Source organism: Phaethon aethereus (assembly GCF_964289735.1).
Source record: "Phaethon aethereus genome assembly, chromosome: 3".
Lineage (NCBI taxonomy): Eukaryota > Metazoa > Chordata > Aves > Phaethontiformes > Phaethontidae > Phaethon > Phaethon aethereus.
Genome location: NC_138576.1, coordinates 72,696,773 through 72,721,075, shown reverse-complemented (window position 1 = coordinate 72,721,075; position 24,303 = coordinate 72,696,773). Strand labels below are relative to the sequence as shown.

At 38.4% G+C, this 24,303-nt stretch overlaps 1 protein-coding gene across 1 annotated transcript in view; it reads right to left on the bottom strand.

Moving 5' to 3' along the window:
* Positions 1-4,368: 4,368 nt before the first annotated feature.
* Positions 4,369-24,303, bottom strand: part of LOC309403893 (nesprin-1-like) — a gene marked incomplete at both ends in the record, with an annotated part of 34,828 nt that continues 14,893 nt past the window's right edge. The window contains 12 exons of the mRNA XM_081998181.1: positions 4,369-4,609; positions 11,506-11,564; positions 13,410-13,502; positions 14,469-14,681; positions 15,050-15,178; positions 15,527-15,727; positions 17,254-17,465; positions 18,437-18,563; positions 19,398-19,540; positions 21,384-21,452; positions 22,308-22,641; positions 23,510-23,701. Coding sequence (XP_081854307.1) covers positions 4,369-4,609; positions 11,506-11,564; positions 13,410-13,502; positions 14,469-14,681; positions 15,050-15,178; positions 15,527-15,727; positions 17,254-17,465; positions 18,437-18,563; positions 19,398-19,540; positions 21,384-21,452; positions 22,308-22,641; positions 23,510-23,701 — 2,013 coding nt within the window. The remainder of the gene's footprint in view (positions 4,610-11,505; positions 11,565-13,409; positions 13,503-14,468; positions 14,682-15,049; positions 15,179-15,526; positions 15,728-17,253; positions 17,466-18,436; positions 18,564-19,397; positions 19,541-21,383; positions 21,453-22,307; positions 22,642-23,509; positions 23,702-24,303) is intronic.

Sequence of the window (24,303 nt, the reverse complement as noted above, 5' to 3'; positions counted from 1 at the left end):
AGTTATGAATTGACTACAGGCCAGTAAGCAGGGTTCAGAGTTGCAAGATGCATCAAGGTGCAGGGGTGATTACACCACTACAGCAGCTACTGCATCTATCTACAATAGAAAATGGGGAGAAATACAATGCAGTAATGACTGGAATTCCCCAAGATGCAGAGTCTACTTTTTCTGTGCTTGAACATGTGCCTTCAACACAGCTGCAGCTCCTGTACTGCCTCTCCTCATACCTTGCAGCCAAGGCTCAAGGCACGTTACCAGGAATTAGTCCCTCGCATTTGCAGAGCCTGAGAAGGTGAGATGCTTCAGAAAGAGAGCAGATGACGGGTTGCAGGCTTAGCACAGAAACAGGGCATCTTGGACTCTAACTTGTGGCCTTAAAAAGTTTGCCCATGCCCAAGTCCTCTGTGACAGCATCCCAATGAGACAGAGGCAAGTGGAGAGAGCAGCTTAACATTCTCAGGATAAGAAAGATGCCCAGGCTGCAATGCTTGACAGCTTTCCAGGTGAGGTTTTTTCCCCTTCTACAGTTGCCCCATTTACCCTGGTCCATGCTGTGGTGATCAATGCATATGTTGATGTCGCACTGGGGTTTGCAGCTCAAGCTAGACCTTCAAGTCACTGGTGCTCTTGGGATGGAGCTTGCTTTGACAGGAGCCTGTGAAGTGCCTGGCCATTTGGTTTTGTTTTGACTTCTTTGTGCCAGGTTTTAGGATCAAGATCCAGTTCTGGAAAATTACATTTGAAGTCATAATGGAATTGATTCATGGTGAGGAAATTCCTTGTGGAGGAACCTATTGCTCAAGCCACTATAGCTGGTCAGGTGTTGATTTTGTCCAGAGTTGAGATCAAAAGTCCTACAAGTAGTAAGTCTGAAGTGTCACTCAATGGATCCTCTAACCTGGCGGGACAAACTGCCTGCAATTCCCTTGAGACATCAGCTTATAGACTCCCATTCCTACACTTGAAGGTATGGGAGATTTAGGATTTACAAACAGGCATTTTTCCCACCTATGACATTTTCCTAACGTGTGTCCACCACTGTCTGTGACTGCCTTATTCAAAAGTATTGTAGAGACTTTGCTGCTTACTGGGAGGATTGCTCTGTATGAGCAGATCACTTGGGGTCAAAAGAAAGTTCTCTACATCTAACTTCTTTTTCAATTTAACAGAGCTAAATATAGATTCAACGTATTGCCTATGGCTAGAGCTCAGAGCTTGAAGCTATGAACACAAGCAGCTTTGCTTTGAAACATCTAAAAGGAAGCAGGGCATAGCAGGTACACTCCGCCCTCTGGTTCATCAGCAAGGCAGAGGTGAGACAGTGTGTGTGTCCTACAGGTAATCATCAGCCAAAATGCACTGAATTCGAAAAGGCTACCGATACTTGATGATGTGACCTTCCAAATTCTTTACTTTCTTTAATTATCATCACTTTTCCCCCCCTAACTCTATTTAAGGAATTAATTATGAAAAGTACCTATAATTTCACATCAGTTTTCCCCTGCCTATTTAACCAGCTATAACCTCCACTCCTTTGGCAGTTCATCACTTCCTCACACTCCCTAGAGTGAACATTTCAAGAAGTGAGAGAAAATAAAAGGGCATGACCATCACGAACAAGATGGAACCACCTCCCCGCCCCCCTTCATTTTAGTGACTACTCCCCAAAACTCACCAGGAGCTTGAGTGAGGTGTACAAATTCTGCTTTCCTTCTGCAGAAGACAGGCTGTTCTTCCTTAGGTGGGGAAGGCATTCAAACAACCAAGGGATGTAGGGGCTACAGAGTGGCAAAATAGCTGGCAAAATTCAAATGTCAGGTTGCAATTCAAAGCATGCCAGGTGCTACCCTGTCTACTTCTGATACAGTACTTAATTAATTGCATCTGACATCATTCAAACTGAACTCCCTTCCTTGCACTCCCCTCTCCCTCCTAATTACTTTTAAACCTCCCTGCCCCTCCCTCAGTTTTTAAGTACTATAAGAAATGAACACAGGTCTCACCTGTGACTTTTTTGCCCAGTTCCTTCAACAGACTGCTCTTCCATTGGTTGATACAGGCTATCTACTACCCTTTAGATAACATCTCCTTCCATGAGATCACCAATAGCTGCTGGAAAATAGGAGACAAAGTCAGGCTGAGGTCCTTGTTTCCCACTAAATTAGTTTTTTTTACTCTTTACAATGTTTTCTTTTAAAAGAAAACAAAAATATTTTTAAACAAAAAATTAACTACCAAACCCAGGGACTGGCTGATGAAAGGATGTCTAAAGCATGCCGAGATCTGGACTAACAGGTCTGAGTGAGCTACCGAGTTATTCACATAGGTGCACTGATTACCAGTGACTAAATTATGTCACCAAAGAGAACGACATCAGAAAAGAGAGGAGGGGTCAATTTTATGGAATCTGTCAGGCCTGTTGCAAGTAACAGCTCATCCTTGTACCCCAAAAGTGTGTTCCTTGTCTTTGTCTACTCAGAATCAGTGATTATAGATACTAGTTTAGCCTCGCATAACTTCTGAATACCAATGAAGGAAACTAAGCCTTGAAAAGAATACATACTTGTGTCAGTCCAAGCCTGGATCTCAGACACTTGAAGATACTTTGTTGACATACAAAATCCTTTTCAGGAGAATGTTGACGTTACACTTATTGGGAAAGGAAGCTTTATTTTGGCTCCTCCAAATGCAGGAGTTCAGCTTGTGGTACTCTACTTCCGAGCACCCTACACTTATACCAGCTCAAATGACGACATCACAGAAAAGTAATCCTATGTAACAGCAATTAATGTGCTTGTGTTTTCTTCTGGCTTTTTTATTTCTGCTACATAGGCCAATATATTCTAAGTAAAAACATTTAACTCACAGGAAAAATTCACATTGTGTGTCATGGCTTAAAAAACCCAAATTTATTAAAGAGCAGTAACTTAGACCCATGCTCTGTATTTTTTCAAAATCAAAAAGAATCCTGTTTTGGTTGAGTTCTAACTGATAAGATATACAAAGAGTCTGCCACTGCTCAGATTTCAACTTTTCTGCAATATTTCTGGAAAATTTATGAGTTTTAAATTTGTTTTGTTTTTCTGCTATTTATGCTTATGTTTTGGGCATATTCCACTAGACTATTGGTAAAGCATAAACATCTATCTTGGTATTAAGATGCTATGGAGAATATTAAGAAGTTTCCAGTACACCCACAGGAAAATATCTGCTTCAGTGTGGACTGGTACAATCTCAGTTGCCAAAGGTTGCACATGAGTGCATACCTGAGCACACACACATGCACAGAAACAAGAGACAGGTGAGACTGAACTTCAAGAAGCAGCTTGAGAAAAACAAAGTGAAATGACCAACCATTAATTCCAAATACGGACAGTTTTCAATATTAAGCACAACTTCTAACATGATAATTTCCCATGTATTTTACCATTTGTCAAGTTTTCCAGATCTTCTCATTCAAACATATACCTAATACCGTTAATTTGTTACAGCATTTTTTTTATTCTTTTTAGAAGTGCAGCATATATATGCCTTCTAATTTTTTTACACCATACATATCTCATTCTAAACTTAGATGTTTCCATAGTTGTCATTAAAAAGCACGTAGACAAAATATTTTATGGTATCTATAATAAATGCAAAGAAATCAATACAAACAGAACTTGCTTAGCAAACTGTACATACATAAATATGTTCTTTGTTTTTCAACTTGACATTCAACATTTTTCCTCATAAAACCTTTTACGATCTTATTTATTACATCCATTTTTTAAACCTTAAAAAAGTGCTTCTCAGATTTACACCTTGTGCATCCAAAGCAAAAGTTAGAACACCATGCCCAAAACAAAAACCACGGGGAATAATACATTGCCATACAAGGTCTTTTAAAACTGTATGTTACAAATGCTCTAAAATTTCTTTAGCATTGGTTATTTTGTATACTGTAGATACTGAGAGGGTATTTAACAAAGACTGGCTAATGGCTCATTTAGAGCAGCACACAGGAAAGGATCTACAGTATCAAGTCCTTGGCTATGCATAGTACAGGGTGATGACTTGGATATAAAGTGGCTAAAAGATCCAGAACACTGGACAGGAGGACATTTCCCTCACATACATCACATCCTCCTTAGTACCCAGGACACGAGTGTTGAAACAATGCTACTCAGGTAATACATTGTGCAGTTTGATACCGATACACCGATGCGCTACTAGCTGAATGCCAGCAGAGAATGATATGGACACAGTGGTGGCTACAGCAGGTAGGTAAAGCTGCCACGCTGAATCCTGTCACCCTTTAAAACCATCCTCCCTCCCACTAGCACTCCACCAGCAAGGTCACCCACTGTCTCACAGGTCTACTTTTCATAATGGAGGTGGACCATTCATGTATTTTAGCATGGGATGGAAAGAGCGGGCAAAGTTGTTGGCCATAGTACAGCTGTAGTCCTCCTCGGTCATTGGTACCAGGCAAGCCAGCCCGATCAGAAGCAGCAAGAGGAGCTGAAGTGGCAGAGCAGCTCTGAGGACTCTGAGGAAGAAGGACGGGCGCCGCCACGCTGGCCCGGCCTCAGAATGGGAGGAACCTAAGCCACCTCTTGTGGACCTGAGAAAAGAGGATGGACAGGTGAATACCTAAAACATTACTGCAGCAGAGATTGCTCTCGAGCACTCAGCCTTCCCTGAAGGCTGGTCTACAATTTGTACAGACTTTGATTGACAACTGCAGAGGTATTTTTCACCAAACATGCCATTTCCCTAACAGTCTTAAGAGACCCTGTATTTCTAGTCTGGGTAGGAAAACACCAAATGATTATAATAGAATGGGCTTTGTGACCCCACAGCCCCTTAGTCAATTATGGGAATGACTCTCCACTTAAAGCACTGTTCTCTGGAGAAGGGGAAAATAAAATGTGGGCCGTACCTGTCACATGTGTTCAATGCATATTGTCTAAAAAGGAAGCCTCCTCATTTAAAATGGCAGTTGCACTTGGTTGGCAGAAATTTCTACGTTGATTTCTGTATATAGTATCCGCAAGGGTACAATGCATTAAGATTCAGTTACATTAATCTTCAACTAATTAATACACCAATATGCAGGCAACGAGGACTCATTTTCGAAAAAGTACATTGTATTTTGAATCTTGTACTGAATCAACAGTTAAAATCTATTTGCTCAACTGACTTGACACCACCACCTTCTGAGTGATTTTCTCCCTTGTGTCTGTGGATCTGACTTGAAATGACAGGTATCTATCACATGTCTATGGGAGAGGTGAGACCTAATGCAAACATTTTCAAAGTGACATTTCAAATTAAGCACAAAAATCCAATCTATTTTTTAATGAAGGATAAAGTCTTAGATTTCACATTTGTCTTTTTGACTGAAACTGTCACAGCTCTAATATATGGACAACAAGTTTTGAGATAAGTGGATGACTGAAAAGAATGATTATGCAAGTTAAAATCTGATTGTCTCAGTGTGCTAATTAAATGGCATGGGAAAGCACTGTATTTTAGCACTAGCCAAAAATGCAAGAACTTAGAGCTTTTAAATAATTTCCTTCAAGAACTTTTCTGTTAAGACATTAGGTCATGAATTTTGTCTTAGACATGTTGCTGTAAAACATCTGTGTGGCTACTATGATTATGAAGTCCCCGAAAAATCAATGGTTTGCTAGGGTTTAAGAGATAAAAATGCTCATAAGGATGGATTTAGTCTCAATTTGAAGGTGTGAGAGATCAGGCTTGTGTGCTGAGGTCAAATGCTCCCCAGCAAAGCAAGCAGGGGACAATGGTTCCTTAGTGTCTCCTTGCCTTCCCTTCATCCTTTTATCTCCCAGATAAATCTGAATCTGTGAGAAAGCATGCAAAAACCAAAATATTATGTTCGAAAGTATACCAGGCTTGGCAAGTGTCCCCTTCCCACATGTTCAGAAAAGAATTCTTTCTATGCTTGAGATTATTTTTATTGTCTTGCTCCCACTATGAAGACTTCAAGAAAGTGAGACAGATTTGGTAAAGTTTAGATGACCAACAGATACATAAACACTCAGGTACGCTAAATGATTAACTTGACCTAAATATCCCAGGAAGGAGCGATGATCAAAACATCAGATCTCATGCTGTTTGAATCCACGTTATTGTAGCCCGGATGGAAAGCTGCTTATCACATAATGTAAGATCATGTATTATAAAGAACATATTGAAAGGATATGGCACATTTAACAGCATCAGAGCATTCTATATTAAAGTTCAATTAGATCAGGACTTCTACAGTCTGAGAATGCCAAGACAGAAAGTTAATGGACTGAGGTAGGAACAAAGGGAACAAGGAGTGCTTAATTACCTTCCAAGCATTTGATTGCACAGTCTACCTATTTACAAGGCTCTCATTGTACAAATGTTAATCCCAATCAAAAAAGACCACATTTCTGAAGTTGGTAGCTGCTGTTTGATAATGAACAAAGTCTGAATTTTCTCCATTGACTCAGAGTTACTCTGGGGCAACACTGGGTGTCAGAAGGGGAATTATCAAAAAGCAGAATCAAAAGGGAGCAGGCAAAGTTAGCATCTAATTTTTTTCTTCTTTTCATTTCCTATGGCTTTAGTAGCACAATACAGTACTTTTTACTTTGCGTTTTTTCCAAATAAAAGAAGAAAGAGTGGTATGTGTAAGCTGCATGGCTGATCTCAACAAGGAACATAAACTTTCTTACAAAAATTAAAACAGTTCATGGCAAAGTTTTTCAAAACACTCTTTTTGCAGTGAAGTAGGGTTGAAGAATAGTTTCTAATACTGCATGGAAACAAATAAACAAGCAAATAATGAAATATCATGAAAACATCTTCAGAGGGGGAGTTCTAAAAAGTTCAAGTGCTGTACTGCCTGTGTTTATTGCAGGTACGCCTCTGTAATCTACATAATTGGCTAAAAAATGGAATGGCTCAGCTTAGAGTGTTTAATGGATTGTAAGAAGAGATGGTTAAAAATATGCATTGTTAATAAAAAAGGCTCCCTATTCATAAGGGCCAGAACTCCTATTTACTCCAGCAGGAGAAGGAAAAGCTGAAGTACTGTATGCCACTTTGGAGAAAAATGTAATTTCTTTTTCTTGACTTGCATCTTTAGATGTCTCTCTTATGACTGCTCCACCATTTGTCACGCTGGCCCCTATCTGAGGATGGAAGGAAGTAAGGCTATCTGTTACTCACTCCATACACAATTCCTACTAACTTGATGAAAGGGGGAGGCACAACTGCAGACCTGGTCAACAGGAAGCTTCTTCATGTCAAGAAATCTCATAAATTACCTACGAAGTACAAGCAATAGTTACCCTTACTTTGGGAGTTTGTAATGTCAGTGAAATGGGAACTTTTTCCTAAGCATTTCAAGAGAAGAGACACTAATTTACCAGGCTATAGACTGGACGGGCAAAGTGAACTTTAATTTCAGCTCAGACAAGTACCTTCTTTTAAAGATCACTGCTTTTTTTTTTTTTCTCCAAGGAAAATATGGTTGAAGTAATCTATCTGTATTGCAGTAAACATCTTAAGAATTATAACAGAAGAATTTAGCATTCAAGCGAAGCTGAGAGGAATAAATAAAGTGAGTTTAATGGGGAAGTGACTAATGGAATGCAGACAACAGGCTTACATTGAAAGAGGCACTGCTGGCCTAGTAGGATATTATTGCTGGAATAATCAAGGATGAGTCTTGATTTAATATCTTTATGAGAAGACTGTGGCACAAAATATAAGAACAGCAAATTTCATCTGTATGATGACAGAAGTTGGAAGTCTTTGCAAATACAAAATAGGATTGCCTTCTTGCACAGAAAAAAGTGGGTGAATCCAACAGATTTATGAAGTAGCTCAAGGAGTTTAACGTTATAGTATGTAAGGCAGCGATAAAAACTTCTGCTATAAATTTGGAAGTTCACACCCTGAAGATAATGAAGAGAATCTAGAGTTGTTTGACACAACATAGCCACAAACCACTAATGTGCCTTCTGAATAACTCTGAAAAGAGACAAAAGAAATTTCAAGATATATTTCAGTTAAAGATTTCCACAAGAGAAAAGGGGTTGTTTTAATGATGTTCTTCTATAAGGCACTAGTCAGATCTCACGTGGAGCAGTTTGTATAATTTTGGTTAACATAATTCTGAAAGATGAATTCAAACTTACACAAGCTTAAAAAGGAGTCCAAAAAAATGGAGTATTTTTCCCATGAAGGAAATAAAGAGCTGAGCTTACCAGTATAAAACCCAACAGATACTAAAATGATCCTCTATAAAATAGTGCAGAACAGACAGAAGGAAGGGTGGAGAATTTTTAAAGGAAGGGATAATGATGGCACAAAACCAAATTACTACATCTAACCATGGATATATTCAAGGTGGAAATTATTGTACTTCCAGATAATCAGAGCAATTAAACTTGATAATGACCTTCTAATAGATTTATTGTTCCCACTTACTCTGATTTTTTAAGATGGAGGTTGCTATAGTTATGAAGGAAAAGGTATGATGCTCTGTCCACAAGAGCAGGCAAAAACTCCTCTTGGTGGCCTAAGAGACTCTCTAGCAATGACCTTGCTTGGTTGCGTTCTGACTTAATTTCTCTCCCTAGGTCTCAGCATCACATCACCCCAACTTCAGATTTGCAGGCTTTCCCTGCAAAGAAGATGAATATGTCCATTTCGAAGGCAGTTAAATACGAAGTTTAAGTAACAAGCTCTAAGTGAGAGTGCAGGAGAAAACTGGGAAAAGAACCATGGCAAGCCAAACCCAAACCTCGTGTTTGAGCTACTGCGTGGCAATGACTGCCCTTTTCTGGCCGAAGGCATGGAGAGTGCTGTGGCCCAGTCTGCTCCAGGAACAGCAAGCAACCTTTAAAAATCCACTAGTCATTTGGGGAGGCTCAGGGAGAGCAGGAAATGGAGGTTGGCACTGTGGCACCAAGACTTGAATAGAGCTGCTCAAGAGAGACAGTGTAAACACCCCTGAGGAAACTGAACCTCTATTTTAACATTTTTAACATTTTAATCACTTCAGAAAAATCCACAGGCACAGATCCAGGTATGCATTTATGACAGCCCTATTAAACTGATGAAGAAAGAGGAGCTGTTTCTTGGATTTGCTTTTCCCACTTAGCACATGATTACTAATACTCCTTGAATAGCCCTTTAGTTAAATCCACAATCTAGTTTAAGCTTGTACCTTGCTTAGCATCACATTATGTGTACTTGTCTTTTTGCTGTGATAATGGGGAAGGCAAAGTGATATCACAAAACAACGGCCCCTCTAATTTTTAAATGAACTTTCCTTCACAACCTCCTATGTGATAAACCTTTTAAAATTGACTTTAGTTCTCCTTATACTAAACTCTAACAGGGTTTGCTGATCCAGTGCAAGATCAAACACAAAGTACTCTGATCAGAGGCATGTCAAAATATTAAAGAACACAGTGACAGCTTGTACCACTTTATCAGTTAAAACCACATTATACATCAACCACAACCTGTTTGGCTTGCGCATTTGATTAAGTTTCCTATTCAGCAGTGACTCATTCGTATTCCATGCTTGTCTGAATGACAAATTGAACATTGTGTTGTACAAGATGTGTTAATAAACAGCACTGGAAAGACTTGATCTGAAAGGTGCCGCTCCAATGCCACTGCTAGAACAGAGGTTGATCTCAAAGCTGCAAAGCATTGCTAGCTGCTCTTTGAGCCTGCAGCTCATGCCTACAACCAGAAACCTTCTCCAAAGGTTGGCAGAAGTGGTCTGACTGCACAGGAGAGCAGAAGAGCGTGCACAATATGTTTCTTGAGTACAGCGTTGCTAGTGCAAGCATGCTGATCTGCTGAAGACATCTTCCATTCCCCTGAGCTGTTAACAGCTGCAGAGTGAAGCCCCACTCCTCCCCTTCCCCACTCTCTAAAAGAAACAAAATGCCAAGCTTCATAGCAGACCGGAGTTGGAAAAATTAATTCCCTTTTTCCATCAGACAGAAAGATGGAGTGTACATACATCAACTATTTTCTATGTCATTTCATTATGTTTCAAATAAAAAAAAGAATCCCTAAAAATAAGACAGCTTCTTAGTGCCAGTGGAAGCAGTGAAAGATCCTCTACCTGTTCTATCTGCTATACTATGTGGTTTTGCAACTATGCCACTTTATTCAGAGTCACTAACTACACATATAAAGTAAACTTTTTTTTAAAGAATTGTTTATGTAAATATCTACATGGTAAGTAGCTTTATTCTTTATTTCATTTATATTTGAGAACAATTTTGCTGAATAAAGCCTTGAATTTTCTCATTAAAAAACCCCAAACCCTTAAGGTATTTTTTGTCTGTTTGGTTATTGCTCAATCCCTGTATTAAATCGTGTTGCCTTCTTTCCAACATGAAATCTTTCACTTTAACAGGAGTTATTTTAAAAATTAATTCTTTAATTTTTATACATAGAGAAGAAATGAGATTTAGGACTTAACTATAAGAACAAATAAATTTTCATTATACTTTCTGATTATTTTAGGTGTTGCAATGCATAAGATGCTGAAACAGCAAAAGATGTTCTCTTTATACATATTGGCCTGCTCAGTTACCTTTTTTTTTAAACTCCATTAACTCTAGAGGCTAGTGAACTGATCAGTGAAAGAGTGAAGGTACACACATCACACTGACAACAACAAAGAATGCAGAAGCATTGTCAGCTGCAGAGATGACAGGTTGCTGGAGACAAGGTGGAAAGCAAAAAGCTGTAGCTGCAAGCCTGCTCTCTACTGGTCGGACAGAGATGGGGCAGTGCTGCTCCCAAAGCAATGCATGGATGCAAGCACTTGGCAGGAGTCATGGCAATGTTAGCACGTTATATTGCAGTCATCGTAGCTGGGGAGAGAAAGTGACCCCAAGTCTCAAACCCTAAAATTCTGACTTTAAATTTGACTCTTAAGTACTGAAAACCCACAAACTGAACAAAACATTTTGGGGAAGCCGGGGGGGAAAGAAAGAAAGAACAGATTGTTAGTATGTCTCATCCAGATCTGTGGGTTTTGTGAATTCTAGAATATGGTATTGGCCTATTACCTGCCTTAATTTAATATCTAGAGGTAAAGAGGATGATAAAAAGTGTTTGCCATGAATCTACTGGAATTTCTGTTAAATCATGCCAAAATAAAATAATCATTAAACATCATGAGCGTAAACACACACTCACCCTGATCAAGCATATGAAAAATAAATGTTGATTACATGGAATTGCTGGGAAGTAAAAGCTGTAGATGTTCAAGGATTAGCTGGTATTTCTATTTAACAAAGAATCTGAAGTAATTGAGAGACCCTTTTGCCAAACTATTAACAAAAGGGAAGTTTTCACTTGCTCAAGTCCTGGCCACCTGACAGTTGGTGTGGACAGAGAGGAATCACGGCCAATTTCCATCATCCTCTTGGGGTTCTAGAACAGAGTGCGGAAACCAGGAGAATAAGGTACCTGCTATGTGGACTGCTGACAGAGGGTCCAGGCTGTGAGAGACTACATTTGCCCCGTGGCTGTTTGCAATGAACAGGGGGTAAAGAAAGAAGAATGTTCAGTCCAGGCAAATAAAGACAAGCTACTGATGAAACTAAATTAAAAGTGCAGCAAAGGAAACAAACAAACAAACAAAAAAATTAAAAAAAAAAAAATCAAATGAAGTGACCAATACCCATGAACTAAGGAAACTGGCTTTTCTTTGTACCTAGCCGAGTATGGAAATGATTGGAACATACACAGTGAACTCGAAAATAACAGTTTAGTCACTACATTTATGAACAGTAGCTCTGAATTTAAAAAAACAACAAACCACACTACAAATTTAGCTCAAATAATTTGCAAGATGAAATAGAAAAAAATGTATTGTGTTGAATATGGGAAAATATAGATATTTCAAAATGCAAATGCAACAAAATTAACATTCTCAAGGAAAAAAGGTCCAAAGGCCTCCTTTGATGAGTCTGGCCTCTTCTCCACCCCCACTCCCCCCACAATTTTGAAGGCCAAATAACTGTAGGTGCATTCCTGCACTCACAACTATTTGCTGGAATATTTAATGCAGTTAGATCATTATAATTCTGATTGTATTTTTGGTATTAGTATTTATTTATTTAGCATCAGTATATTTGGCACTGAAATTCCAAACAACATCACTTCAGTCTCCAAAATTGTGGGTGCAAAAACCGAAGTTTGAAAACCAGACCCCAAGGAAACATAATTTAGCTATACATTATGGACAAAAAAGAAAAAAAGTAGTCATGTATGTAAACACTAACAAATTAGAGATAGACAAATGCTTATTAAAATGTTAAGATGAAACCTATTATAATTCTACACACTCTTCAGACAAAGATTTTATGGTAAAATACTTCTCCATGTCCTGTAAAGGTCAGGCATCCTCCAGTTACATGTGCGACATCAGAGCTTTTATTACTCATTTAAGTTTAAATTTAAAAGCTAAAAGCATTGACCTCTGAAATAAAATCTTAAAGTTTATATTCTTTCTCTTTTTGAAAAGCCAGTATTCCTTTACATTCTCATGCTAGCATCTAAAAGGAAACTAGTGAATGTAAGAAAAAGCTAAAAAAAAAAAAATTTCAAGAGCCACCATATTTATCAAGATAGAACTCAGAGGTTTTACAAAAAAGTGCAAATGGAAAAAAAAAAACAAACAAAATCAACCTGATTGTTTTAAGAACTAATAAAATAAGCAACGTAATCAACCAATAGCGTTGCAGAAGACAACAAAATAATTGCAGTTCCATTTTGGGCTCAGAGCATGAAGTGTTAAGTACTAGGCATGTATTGCTACATTTCTTGAATTTTGTGCCAGCGATGTAAATAGACAACTCCAGAGTTGCCATCATAGCCATTGATTAGGCCCTGTGAAACTAGCTGTTTTGAATAATGTTTTATGCCCTTCAGCTCTACTTAGCCATTCATCCAAAGTCTCAATAAGACCATCTGCAACCTTCAACAGAAATGACAAAAAAACCCTTATTGAGATTCTTGATGAAGCAGCTCTGAAGAGAAGGCCAAACAGAAATGGAGGACTGATTATACCAGACAAGACCAGACTTTGGGGTGGTGCCATCACTAGGGCAAAATACAAGACACAACATGCCATACCATGGTAAACCAACCACACTGACAGCCCTGGTTTTACATAGTATTTACCACTTCCGATTTCATGCAGGATGGGATATGCAGCAAGGGTTGGGAAAGCAGCTGTGTTTTGTTCTTGGTTTATGCCATTTCCTTTCCTATCAAGTGAGAAGGGGGGGCCTTCCATCTGGCTAGAGCTACTGTAGACATCTAGCTCCCACCCAGGAGGTGGCAGGAAACATATGACATGAAATTACCGTTCTCTGTCTGCTTGGAGTGCTTCTTCCAGATACAGGACTCACTGAGCCCGACGTGTCTAATTCATCAGCAGAGGACCATGAGGATAATTCCTAAAGTTCAAAAGGAATGGAGTTCAGAAATACAGCAACTAGCTGTTCAGGTAAGCAAACTAAAAAAATCCCCCGAGTGAAATTCCAGCAGAGTTATTTCCAAAGCAAATAAAATAAAGTAGTTAAATTTTGTTACCAAATTTTATAAAACTAAGGCATTACATGTTTTCTCTGTTAGACCTGAAGGAAAAGCAAAGGAATCAGGTAGTTAAAACTTAATTGCTTTAGGTGATACATTTTCCACTAAAGACAATACAGGGGAAAAACCAGTTGCTCTTTATTGGCCTTTAATTACACAAAGAGGTCGGTATCACCAAGATTTTACTTAAACAGGCAGAAATTACTAGAAGAAGGGAAGATCTGAGTTCTCATGCTTTATGCACTCTGCTAATCAAAGACTTTTAAAAAGTTAACTAAAGGAGAACCTTGAAATCTTTGCTTTATACTTGCCACTGTTGGTGAAGATGTATACATAACTCCCTCTCAAATATCCTGAGATACAGGATAACTTGAAAAGATTTGGAGTACAGCTCAAAGCTCAGAAGGCACTATGAGAGATTTGTTATCCTACTACAGAATTTATTTTATGCCTTTTTTTTTTTTCTCTTTGACAGAGTGAGCATTATCATCCTTTCCAGTGACAACTGACACACTATAATTTTCAGTACTGCAGCTAGAATAATTATCTTATATACTTTGCCAGTTGACTGAATCAGTAATGGCATGATAAACAAACCAAGATGTTCAATACTTATTGTTAGACCAAATACCAAAAATTACTGGATTAAAAACCCCCACCATTTCACAAAAAGAGATGTTTACATTATGAAGTGTAAGATTACTTTTTGATGTTCAAGATTAAGCAACAGAAACAATGCAGCCAACAGCGCTGATCAGAGAAAGGCAGTCAAAACAGTGGGAAACTTATGCCCATTAAACAGCAAGGAATAAAAAGACGTGACTTACCAGTTGACTACTTGAAATGTCTAGAATTTTCTCTAGGTCTTTAATATGACGTGTGACCTCTTTCAAGAGGAGCTTCAGTCTGTTTCCAATGACATGTACCTTTTCTTTGGCTTCAAGACAGTCCTTGCCTTCAGCATTGACTAGCAATTGGCAGGACATATCTTGCAGTGACGCCACCTTCAACTGAGATTCCAGCAGTTCACGTCTGATTTGCTGTTGCCAAGGTAAGTATCATTTTTTTTAATGGAAGTTAGGAAAAATAAAAAGGAAAAAATCTAGAACTCACAAAGCTGGACATTTGAAATTAATGAAATGGAAAGAAAAGAGAAGCAATAAAAATTTCGAGTCTGACAGGAAGATAGACGGCAGCCTAGCGGTTCCCTGAGATTTTAAATCACGAGTTATGCTACTAATGGAAGCGAGTAGCGTTCCGTACCAAAGTAAAACTAGTTATGACATTGATCCTACAGTTGCGTGTTAGCATGCAATGTACAATGCTAACCTTCAAGAGCAAGTGAAATCTGATTAGGTGTTTTTCTGATGATGCATTGTGGGAGAGAAAGGGGTGATTATAGCCCTACCAGTAGAAGTCTGTGATGATCCTGCAGTGTTTCTGAGTCCAGATTCGGATTGATGGGCACAATCTCATTTTTTCTTCTGTCAATATTCTCTAACCAAAGCAGCAAACCATGGCTCATTTCATGGAAATCCTGCAAGTGATGAGTGATGCTTTTAATAGCATAGCAGAAAATTCCAGTCAAATTCAGGTTTTTAGTTTGTCCTATGATAGGTCCCTACTGGCTAAACAAGATAACTTACAAGGAAGTTCAGAATAGTATATTAGAATACTATTCCAGAGATGACAAATTTAGAAAATCTTGGGCTGGAAATACATGCTTCAGGTGGTGCAGGTGTATCTTTCAGAAAATGCATGCTGAAGCCATAGTTTGGCTTGCATGGGCAAGTTTCAGACTGGATAATGAGCACACCAGATAACAATATGCTTTACATTTTTGGCATGTGGGATGCTGACAATTTAAAATGAGTGCAATACAGACCTGGCACTGCATTAATGCATCCTGCAATGAGCAGCGCCACTCTTCAATCATACTGCATACATGGTCCCAGCGCACATTCATCTGAGACAGGCGCTCCTGAAGCTTCTTGCTCTCTTCACTGTCAGACTGAGTGAACTCTGAGCTGCACAGATTGATGGATAAGATGATCGCTTTGCGGTTGTCAATTGCTTTCTGCAGCTCCTTGATGAAAAGACAAAGTGGGACCAGGGAAGAAAGGATGGAAGTTGGTAAAACATGTGACTTTCAGAAGAACCAAGTAGAAAAGGCACCACAAGAATGTAATGATTTGCCCTCCGCAGCTGCAGAATGGTACCTTACTGTAGCAGTCTCTTTACTCCATAAATGAGATTTCTGTACTCACTCCGTGACTCCGCAAATGTTCACTCTTTAACATCTACTAAAATTTTACTGTAAGCATAAACTAAAACAAGCCAATTAAACTTGTAAAGTCTTAGAAGCCTGAAGTCATAGTTGAATTTTAAAGATCTGGCTCATGTTTCAGATATTTTAAAGGCAGAGCAGGCCTAACAAAATTTAAAGAGATGTAGACAATTGTACTCTAGCTCATAATAAAACGTCTGCCCTCACTTCTCAGTTCTGCTGATAAACATAAAAACCAACATGTTTTCAAGTGGAAACTGCTGTCAACAGTATTTTAAAATAAAAGCTTTTACTGAGGGAAAAGAAAACATGCAAAGAGTATAAACAACTTACTCCGATTTATAGAAGCAGGACGTGTATAAAAACTCTGATTTGTTTACACTGGAAGCCACAAAAGAAACCCCACCTCTTTGGTTTGGAGCGCACTAATGGAGTTTCCAAGAGCGGGTGAGATAAGAACAGGATTCTTATGAAATGCCCCCTTTTCCACCTACTTTACAGCATTTACTTAAAAGCCCCATGTCACAGTGACCTTTGTAGTACTTATGGCAGCTATATTTGGATTCCAGTGAAGATCAGCATTAATATTCTTTAGATGGATCACTGCAGGAAACAGTCTTTACTATCTGTCCACCTCATTCCTAGCATGGAGGACAGTGCAATTTTGACATTGGCTCCCACATTTTTGTGCCCAAGCTTATAAGATGCTAGTAATTCAATGTGGTGTTGTGCACCATTGCATTTACAGATCTTTATAGCTGTAAAATATCTAGGAGAGATCACAAAGGCAGCATTCAGATCCTGATACATGTGAGATGACAGAAGAAGAAACAGGAATGTTGCAAAGTGACACCGAATTTTTCCTATGTTGTACTGGTGACAGCAGTGGGTAGGCTACAAGCCCTTTAGGCACTCTCTCCTTCCTCCACCCAACGTAATTTGTCCCAGTGAGGCATTTCTTTTAAAGAAGCTATATTACCAGTTTGACTAGAAGAGATTTGATTTAACTTGGCTTTTTTTTTTTTTTCCTCTTTCATCAGCTTGGCTGACAGCAGGAATTTTCTGTACATTCTGGAAGTACAGAATTGACACAGAATTATTATTTCAAAAATTTGTTTGGATCATATAGTAGATGCCAGTGGTACATTTTTCTGCCAAAGGGTGATTCATAAAAATCACTTTCCCAGTTACTTCACTTACCCACAGTAGCTCACTGTGTGCAGGATGGAGCAAACCAGCTGCAACAATAGGCAACCTCTTCAACATACCTGTTGCACTCAGGTCTGTTTACAATGTAACTCATGGAAAAGAGAAATAAAACTCACTTTCAGTTTTTTAATTCTGAGCTCAATAGTTTGTATGTCAGTGCTGAGATCAAGGCGGCGGAGCTTCTCCAGTTCCTCTTCAGTTTCTCCCAACCAAGCCCAAACCCTATTAAGGTCGGAGTTAAACTGCTGCCACTGTTGAAGGTTCTGCTTCATCCTCAGCTCCTTGCTTAGAGCTTGAGCCTGGATTAATTCCCATCGGTCAATTACACCTGGAATGATAAACACCAAATTCAACAGAAACAAAAAACCACTAGGCACACACACAACTATATCAGCTGAATCCTGTGCGGGAGAAAAAAATGCTCCGTAAAAACCAAAAAACCCTAACCCACAAAACACCACACTGAAAACTAAGTTAGATTGAAGAACATGATGTTGGAGAGAAAGAACAAAGAAGCTGCATGATTTCAGGCAGCAGGCAATTTTACCACTTTCTAACATTGTATGAACAAAATTAAGTTGATACACGCAGGTCTCTAAAACAGGTTATGCTAGTATAAAGACATCATAAATTAGCATAAATGCAAACCAGACAAGGAATCTGAGTATCTCTAACTAGCCACATATTTATTACTATTTCATTGGTATTTATACCTATCACAATTTAATACTCACACCTTACTACATTTGTCTAAGTTACTGCTGATGCATTAGATAAATACCCGTGCTAAAAAGAAATAAACTAGGGGCTATTTCTTTTTGCAATACCTCCTGTTCTACAGCTAATTCTTAGAATTAGTCAGATGAATACTCCTACCAGGTGAATACAGATTTCTGTACTGCAGACAGAAAATATTAAAGTGAAAGCTAATATTAGAAGACATGAATGCTGACTTACATGTTTTGTACAGCAATATAAGCAATATTTTTCCACCAGAAAACTTTCAACAAAAATGCATTGCATCCGCAAGGACTTTCCAAAAGGCTTAGGGTTATGTATCATGATATTGAGGGGTTTTTAAAATGCACTTGTATGCCTAATGTCTTTTGTAGGGCATATGCAAGGAATACTTACTATTCCTTACTATATCTATTAAGAAATGTTAAACAGAACATGGTAACAGACACAGTTACGTAAATATGTATGTCAGTAAATAATACCAAGTGTTTATTCAGAAAAACTTTGCATGTTTGCCACTTTTCATAATTGCTTTCCATCAAAGAACTAAATGTTACTTACCAGCTGTTTGTGTTTCAGTACTGTTCAGGTTAATAAGTCCAGATAATTTTTCTTCTTCCTCCTTCAGTTTATACCCAAGCCTTTTTACTGACTCTATGCTTCCACTGCACTCACCTAGTAGCTTCATCTGTGTTAACAAACAAAAAATCCCAATCTCAATATGCACTGCACAGGACATGGAAAATACAAATTACAATACAACTTCCAAAATTTTCCAAAAGTAGGTTTAAGTGTGAAGATAAAAATCTATTACTTGAACAATCTGTCCTGATATTATCGAAGAAATGTATATGGACACAATAAAATCTTAAAGCATAAGTTCAGACTAGAATAGAAATAACTGTGCCAAATTGTGCTGGATGACTTTAGGTGCCATCTGATCTAATGTTAAGATACTATGGCAAAGACATTAGAGGATGTGATGAAGAAAATAAACATGTGTTGAAATATTACTATGCATACAAGCAGCTAATCTTAAAAATTCTGTCAGTATTAAAATTATTTGAATGATTTAGAGAGATTCTTCTTCCAGAAAACCTCTCTGAGAAAGCTTTTTGATCACAGATTCCATATATGCAACCTTGCTTACATGATACATGCTTATGCACAGTACTCATCATGCTGATGAATTATGAAGCTATAAAACCTGCTTTTAAAAGCAGAGGAATTTTAAACAAGGATATCATTAGATGGATAAAACCACGTGTGAGAAAGTACCTTTGGACATCTGCAAAAATGTAATAGGAAAATAAATTCTTTAGAGTAACGTTCCTGTAATCCTGTGCTATTGTAAACACACTAATAACATAAACAACAACAGCATGTGTTTAAGCGTAGCAATCATGTGAGTAAGTCTGAGAAGCAGTAATATCCAATTGCTTTGTTGAAACAGCTATATTTCTTTCAATAGCAAATCTAAGCTTGGAGTGCTTATTTGACTTGTGCTCCAAAATATACGCACATATCCTTTATAACTGGAATCCAGCTCTGGTCCTGTAGGTGTTTTGCTGCGGATGATGTTTTCTGTTTGCTGTATTTGGAAACGACTGGTGTCTAAGGCCTTGTCCAGCTGTCGGATATGTGCTTCCAGGGCACCAGGTTCTCCTGTACAAAAAAAAAAAAAGTGCCTGTCATTCAAGTTTTCCCAAAGTTGTTTTTTTTATATCTTTTGTCCAGGCAGAATAAATATCAGCAATACCATGTAGATTAGACAGTAAAGGAGAAATGTGACTACAGCAGTAAGAGTAGTAGGTACAATGCCAAAGCAAACTGATAACTAGTTTCATTATAGGGTGTTAGTAACCTTCAGAGGACAGATGATTATACCAATGAACATGCTTGCCATAAGCATACTATCAAAGAGTCCACAGTTTAAAGCAGGCTTGCAAACTATTCTGAAGTGACTTTTTCCCTCAGAGAATTCCTTACCTCTCTGAAGGGAAAAGTCCTTGGCAAAGTGTGGTCTAACCTCACTGATTTTGGAGAACACCTTGCTCCCTTTCACAAACACTATCAAATAAATCCTTGTATCCCAAACTCCTGATCCAAATCCATGTTAAAAGTTTATTTCTTCTCATTTCTCTTTGTATTACTTCTCTCCACTAAAAAAAAAGCAGAATTTTGATCTACATGAAAGAACCCTATTTGTACAAAATTTTGAAAATTAAAAGCAGTATACAAACCCTAAGGGATACTGTTATAATTATATTCTCAAGGTCCATAGATGACCGGACACCTTGAAGGCTCACAGCAAGTAGTTCACCACTGATTTAGGCAACCACGCTAAGCAGTAAAATTTACAGTATTTTTCCAATTAGGCATTTGACAAAAATTATGCTTAACATATCTGCAAGATGGTATTATTCATCCAAGCTTTTTGGAACTCATACCAACTTTTTCGAAGCAGGACTTCTGCATTTTCCATATAGAGGTCAGCTGAATTCTGTGATATGAATTATCTACAGCCAATTCTAATCTGAAGCAGGCTGCAGTCTAGAGGATCACATGAGATCCCTCTTATCCATATTCTATGACTGTGCCTCATTTCCATCTGTTTACAAAGACAGTTTGAATTTATTCATAAAGACACAATTAAAAACATGCAGAGAGAAGGGGAGCCTTCTGTCCACCTAATTACAGAAAATGGAGCCTCTTGGATAGCTAATCTTTTTTCATACAAAACACCACCTCACTCCAAATGGACAGAAAGAAGTGCTCAATATTGCTTTTCCCTCACTACTTTCAAAATTTTCACAGGTCATAAAACTACACACATTTTCCTATATGCACTGCTATTATTTATACTCTTAATCATAATATCATTTCACTGACTTGGGGAAAAAATAAAAATGGACAGTAAAGCCAAGGTCTGTACCACAGATGCTGAGATTTTAAATGTTTGCTATTTCAAATTTGCAATGAAGTCATTACTGCAAAAGTGGAAAACTGTGAAATCATGAGAGAAGGTACTTGTAAGTGCATCTAATCCCTTCAAGTTTATAACTAAGTAATAATCCAAGCTGTGGCTCTGTTAAAAAAAATAAGCGCAAAACCAAACAATTAGGTTTTGCTCTGTATCTTTTCCTTCTGCCTTTAGTATCTTAGTATCTTTCTAGAAACCACTCTTCTCAAGACAGATAACAAAGTATTAAGTCCTGTTGAGGGACTCCAGAGAATAAAGACCAGAGTAACCTACTAATCAGTTTAGTCTAGTTAGCTGAGGTGGGAGGGGCCAATGCTTCAAACATCATTGCTTCATTCTAATAATACCTTTAAGTGCAGTAGTAAAGCAGGATACTTCTACATTAACATGCCAATGCTGCCATGTAAGAAATATTTATCTTGCAAGTTGTGAAAAGTATAGCAGATGCTAAGAGGAGAGACAGAAGTTATGCTTGTGCACGATGGTATTTGCATCTGGCTATGCTTGGTCTTTTTTGATGCCTACCAGAAATATTTTTGAGTGCGTTTTCTGTGAGTGTTACATAGGCCTCAAGAGTTTCAGGGATCTCTACATCTGAAAAAACAGAAGCACAGTCTAAACTGACAGCTCAGCAATGGCTGTCTCCTTACAGCAGGCAATCCTTTTCATGGAATGTAATATGTAAACGGTTCCAATAGCAAACATCCTTTCTGGAGAAGGAAAAGAGATGAAGACTGAAACACAGGGAGCCTGCTACAAGGCCTCTTAATAGCCAGGCAAACCTGACTCTTTTCAGAGCAATGACCTGGAAAGCAAAAGACAGCCACAAGATCAGAGTCTAATATACCAGTATGTCTTCCCCCTCAGCTGGCTGCATTTGGCCACTTTCCCTCATTAAGATTCATTACACAAAGCACACACACTTAGAAAAGATTTCCAGCTTCACTGGAGAGCAAGAGTGAAGAAGCAAGATCCCACCTCAGGCTAAACACTCAGTTGCTGGAGTCTTGCCTAAGTAAGGACTAAGTTAAGATTTACTTATAAGCACATGATAATTTTGTCTGAAGATCTCTCCCACAGCATTTCTTCATCAGTTTGTTCTGCACTTCTTGCCATATCCAGTATAGTTTCTTCTATTCAGAATAACTTATGACACATTGCTGTTACAAGATGACATATCCCATCTGGCAAGCCACAAGCATAGAGACACAGCCAATTCCCTGTCATGTCATATATGTCTTTGAGATTTTCCAAGGCTGTAGTCATCCAGGAATCTTCATCACGGTGTCTAAGGCCAGAAGGCCACTGGGAGCACTTGGGGAAAGCTATTTAAAATCTTCAGGGGTTATTTAAAATACTTTTCCATGAGCTTCTTGGCCAAGCAATCACACATGTAACATTTGCTTCTTTTTACTTAGAGAGAACAGGACACACAATTTGCCACCATACCTGCTATACCAGCTGCTCCTCTCAGGTAGAAATCCTTCTCTTGTCCTCCATCTTCTTCCTCAGAGTGCAGTGCCCGTGAAACAGCTGTCTCCAGGTCTCTGCTAAGGTCATAGTCATGATCCCACTCCAGGGGAATGGAGTCCACACTCGCAGGGGTATCTCGCCCTGATCTCTCGCTTCTCACCGGCTGGGAAAGAGGCAGCGAAAGGTTGGAAGAGGGGTGCGGGGAGAGAACGCTGTCCGCAGATTTGTCATGCCAGTGTATGTCAGAGAGATCTGCTGATTCATCCAGATCCATCTCTCTGTCAGAGAGGTCGTGTTCGTCATCTGTCAGCTAGAAGCATAATGCAAATAGAACCAATCAATGAAACATGGAGAGGCACTGCATGGTCAGCTTGGGTCAGTGAAATAAAGTAGCATTAGGCAACAGTCATACTGATCGGGTTCCTGTTGTGCATTCTTTTGCACTTCCCCTTCATTATTTTAAGGTGCCCTAAAAAAAAAAGCAACAAGAAAGTTCATAATGCCAGCTCATTTTAATTACTTAAGACTCCACAAAGTCTCACATCAAGCAAATGTCTCCAGACTTTTTACTGGTATCACTGCAATGAAGACATCAAGTTAAGGAAAATTCTGTAATCAAGTCATAGGAAGCATAAGTGACCTTTATCATGACTTCTGCTATCATATTCTTTCACATTTTGAAAACCCTGGGTTTTGTTCCTTTCCTTCGGTAGGACTTGAACTATGAAAAATCATTTTGCTCTTACTTAATTCAGCTCTGTGTTAGTTCTGGAGACAAATTTCTGTCTCTTCTGATGGGAAGAATCATTTTTTCATCATTTTTTAAACAAAACAGAACTCAATAAGCTGCCAATGAAACTACCTGACAGAGCAGGGAGATGTTCATTTTAACAGTACCACACTGCTACCTCCACTAATAAAGTTTTATAAATCTCCAATTTACATGGATTTTCATTTACAAAAATTCCAGATCTGGTGAGTTTACTCTCTGAACAGGACATAAATAGCATATAATGGAGGCAGACGGTCAGGATTGTAACAAAATCAAACCACAGGTTTTTTTTTAGAGTTACAGAAGTTTCATGTTAGTTCGTTTCAAGATCTTTCTCTCTCCTCATTCTCACTCTTGTAAAATGGCAACAAACCAAACAAATATGTATGTATATAAGTATACACACAGGAAGGCGGATGAGTTTCTTGTGATAGCGCTCCACACGTCCAAAGACCTCTTGACAGTAACGACGCAGCTCATCTAGTTCTTCTTCAATGACAGTTGCATCCATGGGCTCACTCTTCTCAATGAGTTGCTCACCCTGCACAATTATCTGCTCAATTTTGTTGTTGTTCAGTGAAATTTCTTGCTGGAAAGCCTGCATAAAAGAAGAGCCCATGCAAGCCTTAGAGTTTTTCAGCAAGAATGGTGTGGGTAACAAACAGGGGTCATTCCAAATATTCTGGCAGGAGCAACAATGAGCAATTAAATTTAGCATTCCACAGTCTTTCTAGCCCAAAACAGTGATACTTCATGGTTTACCATCTCATTCCTCATTTGTTATATTTGGAAAGAAAGTTCTTCTCTAAACAAGCTATGCCATGACCAAACATCTAGAACGAACACAGATGCAAAAGCTAACACAATGGAATTTTGGATAACATGACAGTTGATATTTTTCTCCCCAGATAATGATTTTTCTAATGCAGAAATGGTTGACAAATGTAGTAATTCTTAGCTGTCAGCAATAAGAGACACTTGACATTAAAAATTTTTATCGACATTTCCTCTTTTGATTAGGGAATGGAGACTATCACCCTTGGTTTTTTGAAAAATTTTCATAGCTCTTTCTTCCACTCTAGCAGAAAAGTACATATTGAAACCTTACATAGCCCATAATGTCTGCAGCTGAAGTCTCAGCCTGCAAGAAAGGAACTGTATCGGGCTGCATTTTTGCAAAATGTTTCTTAAACTCTTTTC